The sequence below is a fragment of the Chelon labrosus genome (genome assembly GCF_963514085.1).
Source record: "Chelon labrosus genome assembly, chromosome: 11".
Lineage (NCBI taxonomy): Eukaryota > Metazoa > Chordata > Actinopteri > Mugiliformes > Mugilidae > Chelon > Chelon labrosus.
This window is the reverse complement of record NC_140344.1, coordinates 16,854,791-16,871,417: the sequence shown is the minus strand read 5'-3', so window position 1 is coordinate 16,871,417 and position 16,627 is coordinate 16,854,791. Positions and strand designations below refer to the sequence as shown.

At 43.4% G+C, this 16,627-nt stretch overlaps 2 protein-coding genes across 2 annotated transcripts; one reads left to right on the top strand and one right to left on the bottom strand.

The window, feature by feature from the left end:
• The first annotated feature begins 5 nt into the window (after positions 1–5).
• LOC311495736 (glycine cleavage system H protein, mitochondrial-like) lies at positions 6–3,058 on the top strand. Its single transcript, XM_084555300.1, has 5 exons — positions 6–389; positions 587–669; positions 787–850; positions 1,269–1,400; positions 2,528–3,058. Exons 1-5 carry the CDS (start codon positions 239–241, stop codon positions 2,623–2,625), a joined length of 528 nt encoding a protein of 175 aa, XP_084411426.1. The 5' UTR covers positions 6–238; the 3' UTR covers positions 2,626–3,058.
• A 15-nt stretch (positions 3,059–3,073) lies between these two features.
• Positions 3,074–11,457, bottom strand: LOC311495735 (deoxyribodipyrimidine photo-lyase). Its single transcript, XM_084555299.1, has 9 exons — positions 8,012–11,457; positions 5,873–6,527; positions 5,443–5,754; positions 5,151–5,323; positions 4,979–5,063; positions 4,651–4,883; positions 4,357–4,551; positions 4,044–4,269; positions 3,074–3,921 (listed from the first exon to the last, which is right to left on the bottom strand). The coding sequence occupies exons 1-9, from the start codon at positions 8,234–8,236 to the stop codon at positions 3,371–3,373; spliced, it is 2,655 nt and encodes an 884-aa protein (XP_084411425.1). The 5' UTR covers positions 8,237–11,457; the 3' UTR covers positions 3,074–3,370.
• Between the last annotated feature and the right edge of the window lie 5,170 nt (positions 11,458–16,627).

Sequence of the window (16,627 nt, the reverse complement as noted above, 5' to 3'; positions counted from 1 at the left end):
CAATTAACTTATTTTCAATTGTAGTTTTGACCACATTTAAAACAGAAACCAACATAAACATGACATTGTATTTTGTTCAGTGGATCATTCTGTCATTTTAGACTGAAAAAAATCAACTTTTTCCTTTTGTGTATAATCATAATGCCCCATAAACAATCTTCAACGGTGGAGGGCAGTGCAGCGCCACTAATAATACCAGCGAAGAAGAAATCCACCTCCTCATCAGTAAGCGACAAAGATGGCCGCCTGTGGGCTGTTCCGTTCCCTGTCTTCCAACTTTTCTACAGTTTTGCCCTTGCTCGCTCGCTCGACGCCGCTTTCCTCGCTGCAGCTGGCATCTAAACCTTATTTCAGAAGGACGATAGCCTCTTCCAGCCGATTATCAGCAGGTACGGCGCCGTGAGTCTCGTTTAGGGGAGCGTGTGAGCTAACATTAACGGTAGCGAGAGGGTAACGTTAGCTTCAGATAAGGGCACGATAGCCGACTCCACTGCTGCATGCCTCTCTGGTTCTTCCTTTGGTTGTCTTGCTCGCTAAGGAGTACAAAATCCTCTGTGTGATGACAGTCTGTTGTGTTGTCTTGCAGCACTTAAGTTCACAGACAAGCACGAATGGATTCGAGTAGAGGACGGAGGAATTGGGACTGTCGGCATCAGCAGTTTTGCACAAGTAAGTTCACTGTCCTGTTGCCTGCAAATATTTGTGGCCCACAAACACACTGGTACGAGCGCACACTGAACGAACAAGTTCTTTAATACCTTTGACCTTGCTTTCGGACACCCGCAGGAGGCTCTGGGAGATGTAGTTTACTGTGGACTGCCAGAGGTGGGCACACAGCTGGCTCAGCAAGGTATGATACTTGTCAATTTTTTTTCTGAAGATAACTCCTACTTGTTCAGACTTTATATCTAGAAATAGAAATACTACAATTAAATTTAATATAATTTTGAAATTATACAAATTAGCAATGATGCTTTACCTTGCTAGATCGCAGTGATGGTTGGTTATTTCATTTTGTCATTAGTTATTATTAGTATGTAGATGACAGCTGAAACTCTAATCCCAAAGTTTAGTGTTATGTTTATAGTTTTTAATGCATTGGACCCTCAGCATGGATTATATGCATGTGATATATAAACACCATTGTGCCACTAAACACGTACCATAAAGTCAGCATAACTGTGCAGTATTTAGCCCTCTTGCCATACTTGTATAATGATCAAACACTGATGTAAATGTGTCCTGTTTCTGACATGTGCTGCTTATAGATGAGTTTGGAGCTCTGGAAAGTGTAAAGGCAGCCAGCGAGCTTTATTCACCTTTGACTGGAGAAGTTGTAGAGGTCAATACGCTACTGGCAGACAACCCCGGTCTGGTCAACAAATCGTGCTACAAAGACGGTAAGCACTCCCGTGAAATGCACTGTCCGATCGTTGTAGCTCATTCTGGTATGTGGAGAAAGCAAGCGATAATACATGTTGGGTTGATGTCGAGAGCTTGGAACAGGTGCAGCTTGTTGTGCTGGAAGGCCATTTGTACAGTTTGCATATTGACACCACCCTGTGTTGTTTCTATAAACTGTTAATATTATCTTTGGACTAGCGTGTTCTTGCAAAAAGTTATCTGTGCAGTGTGAGGCGTCAGAAAAAAATCTGTGTGCTATTCCAAATAAACGCTTCTTTGTACTTTTCCCACGAAAACAAGCTGATTGCAAACTGGAAACGTGCTGATAAAAAAAGTAACTGACTGGAAGGTATCATGTTTGGACAATAGATGGCAGTAATGTAACATAAGTCAGAGACTAAACCTATAGCTGTATTATAAATACATTGAATTTTATTTACCACCATCTTTTCTTATTTTGTTTATGACAATATATCTTTATAGCACATTCTGTATCTTTACACCTAATTCATTCCAGAGCTGTTGCATGTTTTAGCCCATTCCGTAATTTGTAAACAATGGCATAATGTACATTTCTTTTCGTTTTCCTATCGCTTCACATTCCAATGAATATTTTCTGCTTTCATTACAAGGTGATTAGCTTAAATTTCTAAAGTAATTTTGATCACTTTGATGGAACAAGCACATGTTGTTCACTTTTCGTAACGCAAGCAGCTCCAGCATCTTACAGAAAAGCCTCCAACACTAAAAGTGTGAAATTTTAAAAACTGTCATAAATGATTTCCATAAATAATATGTGTATTAAATAACTTATCACAGTTATTTTAACACAGAAAACTAGAATTATCTTTCAGATATTTGGCGGGATCATTCTTCCTAAAATCGCAATTGCCACATGCTTCCATTTCTTCATGTTTCCCCAGACCGACTCATGACGTTGAGATTAAGTCTCTGTGGGGGTCATACCATCTGCTGCAGCACTTGTTGTTCTTACTTGTGCTGAATGTGGTTCATAGTGACCTAAAACCTTTGCACAGGACTGGATGTTACTAGTGATAAATGGGCGAAAATATGCTTGATCCTGACTCACAGCTTTAACGGGATTTTAATCTATTTACTATAGGTTGGCTGATGAAGATGACTATTGCCAACCCGGCTGAGCTTGACGCACTAATGGATGAAACGGCATACGAGAGATACATCCGCTCCATTGAGGACTAACCTAATACTTCTGTGTTATGCTCCCTCTCCCTTTTCAAACACTGCTGGCAGGGAGATGTTACTAGACCTGCCCGTCAATTCCAACGCAATGTTGAGCATCCGCCAGTGGAGCTCTGCTGCTCCAGATCGCTGACCTGCCAGTGTTGTAGAGCTGTGAACTTTAGGCATCCTTTATCTACTGTTAAAGACTGACTTTAGCAGACCTGCCAGTCTGAAATTGACTAAACATAAAGTTTTCAGTTCGTGCAGCTTCAAACAGACGAGACTGAGGCTCACAGACAATAGAATAGTTTCCAATCATTTCAATCAAAGTATGAATCCATTCTAGGACATTGTTAGATTTAAAAAAAGCACTTTGGTCTTTACTGCATGTGTGACAGTTAAACTGTGGACATGGGACCTGTATAATACAAAATAAACTTTTCCTTACACATTCTGTTTTCTTTGTCATTTATTTATACGCTTTTTCTTTAATGACACCTTATGTAACATCATTTAAATCACCCCTAACTGGAAAACCCAAACCAAAGGTCAGTATAAAAGGCTGGTATGATAAAATTGCTTAGTGTCTGAGGTTATGTTGTACATTCATTATAAAAAAAAAAAAAAAAAAAGCATTTTTTGCAATCCTCTTGCATTCTTTGTTTTGTTCACGCAATTCATCTCCCTGTCCGAATCTTTCAGTACACAGTTAATTAGATGTCCTTACATCATCTTTACCCTAGTAAGGTGCTTGACCTCTGGGTCACTTCAGGGTACCGACTGCCCCACCAGGCACTATCGAATATCTGTCCTTGGATGTTGGAGTTCGTCTGGCCCTGCCCCTGCCCTGAGATGAAGGAGTAGTAGGGAGCCCCTCCATTCTGCGATAATTACTCTCCAGCCTCTCCTTTCTCTGCGCTCCCTCATACAGTACACTGGCAGTAAAGTCCCTCTCATTGAGAAAGGCAATCGTCTCATCCCTCTTGCGGCTCACGTATCCTTTTAGGACCGCGTTGTAGGGGTTTGATGCAGCATCTGCGTCCGGATCTTCCAGCTGGTGTTTGAATTCCATGCGGGTGATGACGGGCAAGAGGAACTGCTTCCCTTCTGCCGCCACAGCCCCGTCCCTGTGTGATAACCCCAGAGCCTCCGAGACCAGGCGTGGGGGCAAAGGCACCAAGTCGCAGCCTGAGTGCTTGTCCACATACTGTCGAAACTCTTGACGTACCAAAGCTACATCTTGCAGAGATTGATTCCTCTGCTTTTCTAGGTCTGTAACTATTCGCTCAGGATACGTCTGGCCCAACACAATACCTAAAAAGTGAGTACAGGAGAAACACAATGTTTTTAGGGCGAGGAAGTCTATACTGTTTGCAGAATAATTAAAAAACTGATAAGTTAGTGCTGAACCTATAGCCTTGTAATAGATTACTGACCTGCACGCCGCAGCATGGACGCAGGACATTTCCAGGGTTTGTGAACAAGCTCCTCAGGCAGATCTGCAAGTTCAGGACACCATTTCCTAACATAGTTGCCGTTGGGGTCACAGGTCATTGCTGCATCAACTGGGTGCATGACAAAGTTCCAGTGATCCAAACCACACATGCCTCCGTTCTGCCACATCATGGCATCTATAGCAACGTCTGCATCCACCAGGGTGTCCTAAACACATGGAAATGTTGTTTAGTAAGCAGTACTTTTGTGGTATCTATGTGAAGGCAGTCGTGCCTATCTGGATACACATCTCACCTGGAACCAGCGATATCCCTCTTGCCAAGGCAAATGGAGATATGCTATGAGGAAAGACGCAACCACGTGTCTCATGTAGTTGTTCATCCAGCCTGTCAGCCACAGCTGCTTCATGGCTGCGTCCACCAGAGGGTAGCCCGTTTTACCTCGCTGCCATGCCTTAAGGTGGCCACGATCGTTGCTCCACCGCAAAGCCTGCAAATACAAGTGGTCATTACCGCTTTTTAATAAACAAGTGCTAAATCCTATAGTTTATGTCAATGTGCAAACAGCATGTCTACATCCAAATTCTACCTTGTATGGAGGTCTGAGGGATTCCCAGGGGAGGTCAGGAAAGAGTGTTAGCTGCCAGTAAGCTAAATCTCGCCACGCAAGTTTGCGCTGGAACTTTGGGGGTCGGCAACGTGCTCCTTTGGCGTCCCACAACAGCCAGCGTGGACTGAGCTGACCAAAGTGGAGGTATGGAGACAGGCAGCTGGTGTTTGGAGCATCTGCCCTGCCCGACTCTTTTTCATACCTATACACACCTACAAAAAGTGGAAGCAATTGCACGGTGCTGTTCAGTGCTACAGTTCTCAACATTCCTCCAAATACAGTTCAGTGTTCATTCAAGATGTCTCACCATCATGAAGAAAGGCCTCTAACCGGGCATGTGCTCCTTCTTCGCTAAAATCCCAGGACTTTCGAATGTTGGCTGCCCAGTCAATCTATAAAATATTGAGGATGTCATGTTTATCTAGTATTAACTGTATTTGTGTTTGTTTAGAAGACATTGTTCTAATATTCTCACTAACCACTGTGCCATCCTTCCTGCGGGGCATGCGTGCCAGGCCTAGCGTGTCCAAAGACACACCCTGTGGCCAGTGGGCAGGTGTGGGGAGAGACACTGGAGGGTCCAGGGGAGCCCCTATTGCAGACCCCGGGTTCTGTCTGCAGCAGCTCATGAAGTGAGACACTGAACCTATTCCTACAACACAGAAGAAAACGAATAAGTCGTATTGCAATTTAGCCCGCTTTGAAAAACAAATAAAGTTTAAACACAAATATTTGAGCAATCTTAGTGCCATTCACTTAATTGTGACTAACCTCGGAGGCCCACACCCTCTGTGGTGACAGAGTAAGGGTCTCTGAGACAGTAAGAGTGGAACATCCTGCATTCAACACCATTTTTCTGTAGAGCTGCAACCACCATGTCATCCCTCTCCTTCAGCCAGGGCTCATACAAGGCATTGGCCAGCACTGTTCTTGCCCCAGTCTCCTTTATCAGCTCCTTAAGTGTTTGCAGTGAAGATCCAACCTCATTCCCCTCTCCATTTGCCTTGAGGAAAACAAGATGGCTGCCAATACGCTCCAGCGATAAAGAAAAACAAGACAAAGCCTGGTGAAGCCAGTATTTACCTGTTAAAAAGAAGGGACACAATAAGACAACAGTTTGGAGGCTTGCATATTAATTATCTTTAACTGTATGGAAGAGCTTTATGGATTTCGATAATCACTGATTTGTTAGGCAACTTACAAGCTCCCCCCATTGCCACCGTAATCCCTGGTCCCTCCTCTTCTTCAGGGCTCCAGATGAAGACAGGAATGACAGGTGCACCCACCTCCAGTGATCCCATGAGTGCAGGGTTGTCACACAGCCGCAAATCCCTCCTGAACCACAGCAATACCGGTGGAGGGGCTGACGGAGAACCAGGCAAACCTACAAGCTGTTTGCCGGCACCTTTTCGCCGCTGCCGTCTATTCTTAGATCGTTTTGATTTCTCTGACTGATTCACATCTCCCTCACCCGTCCTCTGGTTACTTTCTCCTATTGTATCTTGCTCCCGAAACGATTCAGGTCGTCCGGAGACACACACAGTCTGACCTGTCCCAGGTGCCTGCTTATTATTTCTGTCAGGATGTGTACTCTTCTGAAGCTCTGTTTCTCGGAGAGGTGAACTTTCCTTGCCCCAGGGTCCAGTTTGTACCAAGTGGGTATTTTTTCTCCTGTCAAGTACATCCTGGCTGTTTTGATGAGACTTGGATACCGAATCCTGCTGAACAGAGCTGCTCTTATTGGGTCTGTTTCCTGGTTGCAGGAGTGGGGACTCTTGGCTGGGTGTTGACAGCTGTTGATCTTTCATTTCCAGAAGAGAGAGAGCCAAAGCAAGTTCCAGTTCATCATCTTCCGTCTAGAATTTAATTAAGACAACTCATTATGGTTATTACTGCTAAAATCAGCATTTAGTTGTTCAAAATTGTTCAAAAGGAAGGAATTATACACTGAAATTAAATAGCTGTAAGCTTAGAGAAGCAGCTTTTCAACCATTGGGTGACTGGTTCAATCCCTCTTTGTTCATGGCTGAGGTGCTTGAGTAAACATCTAAAACCCCTCAAACTGCTCCGCAGGCCTCTTCCATTTGCAGAGAACTAATTCATTGTATCTGTGTACAACTGTGCCTGCTACTGGAGAAAGTAATAAGCTAACTGACTTCTTTGTTTTCTGTCAGTTGATTAAGTTTAATGCCCTTCGTGTTCTTTGTAGAGGCCTGCAGGTGTTTTCACTTATTCAAGCTGAGAAGATCAAAGAAGAGGGTGTGTGTGCAGACAGGGCTTGATTTACACTTTACCAAACACTTTATTGGGAACAACATACCAACAATGGGAAGGGCCTCCTTTTGCTCTCCAAATTAATACACTGAATTAAACACAAATGTGTTTTGTTATTTTGTTTACTGACTAAAATGGGTTGTAAATATAATAGAAACATGTGTCGCTACAACACAATACCATTCAATATTACTACAAACCACAGCCTCCACAATGAAAACACAGCTGAATCAACAGCTCTCTCAGTTAATTAAAACAAATGCCAAATACCATAATCTTCTTGATTTACTACAGGGTCATTATGTTAGAGTACATGTGTTTTCACTACTGTACCTAATGAACTGGCAAGTGAGTGTAAGTTTATGCAATTCAACACTGCCACCCAGTTGGCTGATTGGTTAGTTTTACGGGAAATAAAGTGGCTGTTGAGTATCCACTCCATTTTTATTAATAAAAGCAATGCATGGGAGTCGTTTACACTACGCATGGTTTAATAATACGTTATTATATACTTCCTGTAATTGTTAGCAGAACTCTGCATTAACATGTGCGGAAGGATAATCAACCAGATGACAGGTGTGCAAGTGTGAGTAGCTATTAGCTAACTTTACATACGAGGTCAATGCCATTTTGGCTAGCATTAGCTAATCGGTATTTTTATTTTTATCTTTGTAAACAATATGACTATTATTCTCTCATATTTCAGAGGTAAGTTGTCTAAAATGCAAGTGACCGCTGTAAATATCAAAATAAAAACAAATTTTGTTATTGGTTGCTAACTAGCTAACGTTACTAGCTGGTTAGCTTGTTACGTCAGGTGATTGGCTCATTGGTTGCCCATAACAACTTCATTCGCTCATTTTATTTTGCCTTTATTTATTTGCGCTAACTTTAGCTTTAACGAGTAAGTTAGACCCAGCAAGTTAACGTCATTTAAAAAACTGTAATATAAAAACGTATATTAAACGTTTCTTTTTTAAAAATAATTAATTACAATAATTAACTGTGGTGTTAACAAAATATGCAGCCGTATAGTGACACTTGCATTAATCAAGACCTCACTGACCTTGGAGAAATATTCCTTATAGATGGAGGTGAGGATGGAGTGCAGCTGGCCGTTGGCCGTGGACAGAGGCCGGATGAGGGACAGGAACTGTGACCGGGTCTCCTGGTGCCCCATTACGGACACACACATCGCAAAGAACCCCTCTGGATCCTCTCGACCCACCAGCACTTCCTTCAACATCCCTATCACCACGGCGTGATGATCACCGGCAGCGGACGGAGGCATCTTCAAACGCAAGGTGACGATAAAGTGTTCGCTGTGAAATGCTGTTAAACTTACAAGTTTTAATCCCACAAACTGCTCCACCGTACAGCACGTACGCCCATAGCCGGTTACCAAACGACAGCTGATTTTTAGTTACACAAGCCACGTGTTAGTGTTTTGTAACCTGCAAAGCTAAAGAGCTGTAATGGGTAAATATCACCAGTAGGGAGTGTACAAACCTAATAAATAAGAGCTTTGCAAGTAGGCGAGTGAATCCCTTAGCTGTTTATTCACAACATGTGATTAACACATGGGAATCCTTGTTTACATTTCATTAGTGTGACATTAGGGTATAGGGATATAGGCTCAAAAAATCCTACAGGAATGCCAATGTCTTTTTTTTTGTTGTTGTTGTTGATTTCAGTTTCTCTGTGTCAGTTTCCGATTACTTCTCTACCAAATCATACCTGTGAACGTTTCACGGCCGAGATCCCTACAAGCTTAATCAAATCAAACACCATTTGAACTAATGTGGAAAAAAAAAAAAAGAACAAATAAATACTTGAGGTGCGACATCTGCTTTAGAATAATCATTTTATGATTTTACCTAGCCTTCATCTTGACAGGAATGTTGTCCCTTTTCAAGTGCACACTGTGATAAGAGACCGAAAAACAAAGCCAGGAGACAGACAGTGTACCCAGCAGTGAATTTTTAATCATGGTCTGTATTCACGCTGTTGAAGGGTTGCTAAGTAATTGATTTTTTTAATGAGACCATGGATAGGCTTTTGAATTTACACAGCGGGGGACAATGATTTGTGACACTTGTGGACCAAACTATAAAATGCCTTGTATAGTTGTCAAGCTTCACTTGTAATGATGTTTTACAGGAATTACTTACCAGTCGTATTTTGTTGATGCTAAAATATTCTCAGTTATTCATCAAAAATGTTACCCAAGGCCTCAAATACAAGGACAAAGTATCTCAGTTATTGCTATTGGATTATTATGTGAAAAGTAGTCAGAGGGTATGATGGCGAGATGTGTTAAGAGCTCTGGTATGTGAAGAGAGCAAGACAGAAAGAGAGAGAGAAAGAGATTGAGAGAGAGAGGGAATCAATAGTGTTTAGACAGAGAAGTGGAGTCTAAGTGTGTGATCAATAGAGAGCAGAGAGGAGAGATTAGCTGCTTTTCTCTCTCAAACTAACACTGACAAATTGGTGAATTGGTGTATCGGCCCTTGGGCTAAACGGATTGACCTGCTGTTTCCATGTTCCACCGTGTACTGTCAATAAAGATCTGTGTTCATTGTGGCTCTCAATGAAGAGAGCGAACGAAGCACCAGAAGGGAGAAAAGGGGAAAGGAAGGAAGGAAAACGGAGAAGCCGAAAGGTGGAAAAGCAAAGTGCAGCTCAGGTGCCCATGTAGCCTCGGTACTCACAAAATCTCCACACCTCTGTCTCATTAACACGTACGCGCACTCACATGTGCATCCCCGTGCACACTGTTATAAAACCATAATAACGTCTCCAGGAAAATTAATGGAAAGACAGATTAAAAACTAAGTGAGGAGAAACGGGCCACTGGTGTAGCTATTTGCAACTCATAAATCATTCTGACACACCCACGCGCATGTAGACACATGCATAGACCTACACACACATACACACACATGCATACTGTAATTAACCACAGGCTATTTACTCTCTCCCGCTGTAAATTAGACATGCAGACACAGTTATTACATTAGGGGGATCTGCCATGCAGAATGCTAACAGGAGGAGGAGGGGACACTCGTACACACAACAACTGGCTCATACAAACATAAACACACACACATGCATGTACACAAGAAAGGGGGTATGGAAGAATCATAGACTGACGGGAGTGAAAATGAAGCTGCAGCACAGAGAATAGGGGCCCCCAGCTCTTTGTTCCCTGCTGCATTTCATTATCTGAAACGCCAGCCAACACACACGACACACACAACGCACCTCCCCCTTCCCTAAAGCTGTCTGCCTCCACTCCATGCACAGAAAACGAAAAAGAGAGGAAAATAGAGATACTGCGTCGGAACCATTCGTTGGCATCTGGACCAGGGCATGACCAAACATGTCTGCATGGTTATCCTTATCAAATCCACCAGTTCAGAAGCTGCTAGAGGTGACCAGTTTCCTTCAACCTTGGCTGGCAGAAAGCCCTACTCCATAAATTCTATTTTAAGCAGAACAATAGGAGATGAGGACTTGATTAAAACAAGTATTGATACTCTGTCTCGGGTAGCTTGTCTCCATTTAGTTCATTTGAAGTAGTTTTTTTCTGGCAGTCATTCTGTTTGTGTGTGTGTGTGTCCTCTGGTTCCCCCTGCCTCTCTCACCCCTCTCTGTCCCTCTGTTTTCCCACGGTGATCGATAGCTCATTACAGTCATTGACTGCGGCTCATCAGCACCTGTTAAGGTCTGGAGAGACAGAAAAGGTGTATGTGCGTCTGAGAGAGCGTGTGTTGTGATGCAAGCCCACTGATAAGTAGAACGATTGGATGTGAATGAGTCAGAGGTGAAGTTTGATGTTTGAAAGGGAATATTCTGATTCACATCCATTGTTGTGGGTGTGTAGTTTGTCGCTGCTTTATGGTCTGTGGTCTTGGGGAACATCTTATTATGCAACTCACGTGGGTACCATGGTTTGTTGCTATGGTGATTGCCAAGGGAGCCAGAGTATTATAGGTGTTTATCCTAGACAGGAGCAAGGCTACTCACTGTCTATCAGGACACGCTTCAATTTAACACACCGTTTGGACCACACGTTAAGATCAACACAGTCGCAGAGGGACAAAGGGGAAACACAGAATGCGCCACGAACAAGTGTGGATGTGATTTAGTGGATAGATTATTCAGTATTCATATTCCTGAAAGAAAGACCTTGTTCAAACACTCAGCTGTTGGTTTAATGCGTCACTGCGGGGTTTGTTTTCGGAGAGGACAGGCTGAGCCGAAAGAAGCAAACAGAGAAAAAGAGGGGAGACTCTGAGAGACAACAGACCATGGTTAAAGGCAAGGAGAAATGTGTAAGAAAAAAGAAAAAAAATATAAAAGAGACTAGAGCTAGACCTCAAGAAATCCCCCAAGAATTCATTCACAGGATGTGGTCTAAGAAAAGGGGAAAATTGGCATAAGAGCGTGAGGTTTTAAGTAAAAAAGGGGATATAAATAGGGTGAATACAATGGAGGACTGAATAGAGAACACGTCTCTCAGTCCATGCATAAATTACACACATCATTTACATATTCATTATGTTTTGTGTTCTAATGAGAGTATTTGCTTAATAGCTCCACCACCACTGGCAGCTTTTGTTTGACAAGAGAGAACTTAAAGATAAGGGAAAAAAAAGGAAAAACAAAGGAGCAAGGGTCATCTCAGTTGTATGGGCGAGGTCAATGGTATACAATCAATTTTACTGATAATCGTATCAATCATATTGCTGGATTGTGTCTGCGTGAACAAGCACAACCTTTTGAAGGCTCTTGGAGATGTAAATTGAAGCACACGTAATGGGGGTTGGTAAAAGTTAATTAAAACAACATAAGCGTTCTCAAAACTCAGGGTTTTCTTCGTCCTTCTCCTGTCTCGGTGGAATAAGTAACTGCTGGCGTAATTACCTACAGGGCAGTCACAGCGGGGATTCCTTCAGGTGTCAAAAAAGTGACAAAACCGAGATGAGGCAATTTGACGCGTGCCTTTAAGAGACGAAAAGTTTTCCGTGCGTCACTTAATGTTTGGAGTATAGACAAATGCAGCATTACGTTAAAACTGAGGGGGTAAATGATTCCGAAAGTGAATGAACGAAATAAGGGGAAGAGAGAGGGATGGAAATGTAGAGACAGGGGGAAGGGCAACAGAGGGATGAGCTACAAATGAGAACGATGGCGGTGGCAGGTTGGCACAGTGCCATCCAGTCAGGACTTGAGCGGGGGCGGGCATGGGCATGGGCGAAGGGGCGAGGAGAATAAGACTGAAAGAGGAAGAGAAACAGACCTCCATACTGATACCATGGTGCCACCCTGGCACAGGCGTAAGGAGACTGGGCAGAGGAAAGGAAGATGTGACAAATTTCAGAGGATAGCGGAGGATAGAAGTAAGTGAGATGCCAGCAGACAGAGGATGACTCAGATGTATACGGATGAAGGAAGCGTAGAGCAATGAGAAAAACGGATCTGAAACTGTAAGGTGTAACTCCACGATGAGCATCGATCATACAAAGAAGAAATGGCGCCGGAAAATCCTACATTCTGTCCTTTTTCCGACTTTTCTTTCTTTCTGTGCCAGCCGCAGCGTGCCATCCAACGGGCAGCTTGCCAGTTTGTACTCGTGGCATACCCGAAGCTATCAAAGCGTAAACTGTTGTAGTCAAAGACAAGGGGACTCACCTTTGAGGATTTGCTATCAATTACCGTTTGTTTGCTTGGACAAAGCCAAGAAGAGGTGCCCAGGCAACGGTTGCCAGCGATTCTGTGATGGCATCTTTTCAGGGGCGGCAAGGGCAAAGGGAGAAAGATGGCATTCTGCCAAGGCAACGTAATACACACATTTGTAAACAGAAACCTCCATACGGTGAGCAGAACATTTCGGATGCCGCGAATGTTTTCGGCGATGGCATCCCCTCAAGGGAGAGACTGAACAGTGATGGCACCATGCCAAACGCAAACTGCGAGGCATTTACAGGCGCCGTCAAAAGCTGTACAAAAACATAGTAAATGCAGACAACAAATTGTAGCAAAAGGTTACAACTAGAGCCACAAATGCAGCTGTGGCAGCAGTGTGGGACAAACACCATTTCCTCGATGCCAACTCTGCTCAGTGCCAACTGCTGCACTGGAAGGAAGCCGCTGCCCATTGCAAAGAACTGAGACGAGGGATTGTACCATTCCACTATGGAGAGGAAGAGTATGCGGAAGATGAGGAATAATGAGCAAAATGAAAAAAGGATGTAGAAGAAGAAAAAATGGGGAATTTTGTGCTTAACGAAGAACAGAGGGAGTGGGTGGACAAGGATGATGAAGAGCCTCTTTCCTACACTTGCACACCTGGGATGTTCTTAAAGGGATATCCCCTCAGAATGCAGAGTGTGTGTTAAAGGGAGGGATGTGTTGGCATCATCTCCAGGGTGTCAAGCTGTGTTTCACTATTGCCAGTCAGGGAGGGTGCTGCCGTCGTCAGGGGCGGGCAACTGTCTGGGCATCTCATCTGCGGCTAATTAACAGCCACACACTAATTCTAACAGCCGATCATAATTAGCGATTTAATCGCTCGTCAACGCTTTTCTCCCCCCCTAAATCGTGCCTCCTATTTGGACACGTGCGGATAAGCTAAGGAACGCTGGATCCCCCTCCCCTCCTCCTCGTCCTTCTTTCCTTCATCCTTGGCTCCAGACTCCAGTGGGATCTTAATTAAGCCTGGGCTTCATTATGCAAATGGAGTACAATAAACGACAGCAGAGGTGGAGCTGGATAGACTAAAACGGAACGGTGGGAGGGGAGCGCTGGAAGTGGAAAATGAAGAGATGTGGAAGGTTACCAATATCTTCTATATGATGTTACTGCATTACAATACTTGTTTATTGCTGTAACATGTATGTTTCCAGTGTGCATCTACTACATGTGGGGTGAGAACCAGCAGTTCGCACTTTGATGCTTCATCTCTGCTGCCACTGGGAAAACTTCTCTGAAATAACACTGGATGTTCATAATGTCATCTCTCACAAAGAAAATTCATAAGGGAATGGTGACAATGAACCCCTTAATATCACCAGTTGGCTGTTGTCGTGGATACGAAGAAAGATGGTAGAGATAGGGAGAGAGAAAAGAGGGAGACAGAAACACTGACAGTGGCAGCAGCATGGCAGCTAATGTCATCTCAGTTTAATCATCGCATGGGATCATGGGGTTCATGAAAATTCATTTGCATATCATTAAATGGAGAGAGGTTATTTGGCGCGGGCAGCCAAAATGGGATTGGATGAGGCAAAGAAAAAAAAAAGGAAAATGGAGGGACTCGTTATTAAACAGCAATGTTTTATAGTCCGCCAGCCAATTCATTTAATTTGGGCGTAATTAAAATGTGTCAGACTCAATCAATCATTCCAACAGGGATACTATCAATGTTTCAGTCTGAAAAAAAGACTAATCAGTGGATATGCGGTCTGACATTTTCCAATAACAGTCTGAGCAGTCGACTTTGAGCCTGACAAAACAACTCTTTTTTTTTTTTTGCCCTGGTATTCCAAAGGACTAGATCAAAACATCCAGTTTAACTTCTGTGTACTGTGTCAAGACATTTCTGACAGGTGGTGATGCCACCCTGTGTTAGTCAGTAAGAGGGAAGCTCACTCTGTCTTCTTGACCTTAGCAATAAGCTGTCTGTGGTGTGTATGTATGTGCATGCCTGTGTGCATTTCCCATTTGCATAAGTGATGTAATTAGACCGCCTTTTCACATGCAGATCAGTTTGACAACATGGCAATCATTCTAACACACACACAGCCATACACACACATATACACACGACAACACACGCTTACTGCCGTGACCACCCCCATATCATGGGGAGTCTGTTGTCTGTGAGCAGAGAGTGTAAAGATTAACATAATCCAGCTAATAAGTGTGAGTAATATTCACACAGTGACGCGTGGCAAAGACACTGTCCTGCTGATGCGTATTTGTATCTCATTATAGATGTAAAGTACTGTGGACGCCAGGAGGGTAGGAGGGGTGGCATTGTGAAAGGGGGGGTTGGTGAGGGGTCACAAAGTGTGGGCCCAAATAAAGAGGCACCCAAGAATAACAATAAACAGCAGTATTTTCCTCAAGTTATCATATCCATCCTTTGTGCGAGGTATCGGTATAATACAAAGACAGATTACACAGGGTGCCTCATAACCAGGATGCTGGAGATTTTTAAAGGAACCCTTTCTAATATCAACACAAAATCAGAAAGACAATTCCACTGCTTTTTCTACTTGTTTACAGTACAAAAAAAGCACAGAGAGTCCGTTTTTTGACGCAGAATGTAGGAATTATAAATAGAGTGTATTTGCGCTTGCAGGCTAGCTCTGCCACATGATTGATTAGGATGGTGTGACGACCATTAAAAAGTCATTTAAAAGATGGATAGGGACCACATTTCCAAATAAAAACCACTTTATACCTGATGAAGTGCTGAACAAACTCTCCTTCAAAGACATTTACTGATTACTCTCGGGGTATGAGTGAGTGTAATGTGGGAAGCACCCATGAACTGTGTGGAGCTCAGCATCGGCTGTAGAAGACTCCAAAGCAATTGTCTGCACATAGTCAGGCGGCGTGTGGTGCAGCTTACATTTTCAAAACTAAAATTGGGCATATTTTACATTAAAAGAAGCAGTCTGCTAATAATTTGGATGCAGGTGTATTCTCTGTGAGACAAATACATTTGACAAACAGGGACATGCATGCACACAGTGATTGAAATGTATCTGATAGCGCGGCGTGGCTTCAGGTGAAGCCCTATCCTAAGAAGCAGAGGTGTGTCTACATGTGCGAATGTATTTCAGCTCTGTCTCTTTAACTCAAGGCTCCACCACAGCAGCATGCTTTGGGATTCATGCATAAACATGAGCTGGCCTTTCAGCTCTCTCCTCACATAACCAATCTAAATCTAAATGAGCCCCCACTACAGATACACCAGCAGGCAATGACATTACACCCCCTCCCCAGCCCAAGCCCAACCCCCTACTCTACCCTACTACCCCCAGCGACACATATACACCAGCAGGCAATAATTTCACGCCATCCCTCAAAGCCCCCCCTTTCCCTACCTACTCTGCACACACACACATACACACACACACACTCGTACCCCCTTTTTTGCCGCATCCCCACCAGCTGCACAGTTCTCATTTGATTAAGAGGGGGAGGACAGGGAGAAGGAGAAATGGTGGGGGATCACTTTATCAGGATGACTTTCTAAGATGGCTATCATCTGCTACGAAGCTATCGCAAGTCCTCTTCTGTGTTCACTTTGCTATTGTTTTTCCTGTGTGTCTCCTCCGTGCTTCCCCAGTCAGAACAATTTCACGGTTACATTTTCCGTTGTCGCATTTCTGTGTGAGGGTTAAACGAATGGCTTGTTGGTAGTTGCCAAGGAGCAAGTGCTTGACTTATGTACGACTCAGAACAAGTAGCAAATTCCCACGTTCTTTTAAGTTTTTTCTTCTCTGGCAAGCTTTGTCATCAACCACTGGGAAGTTTTACATAAAAAATAACAAAATAATAAAAAGCTTTCCTACCAACATAAGCTGTGGTCTTTGAAATGTTGCATATGGAAATCTGTGTGTCCTAAATGTGCTGTAGTGTGCAATTTTCCTCCCCACTCTCC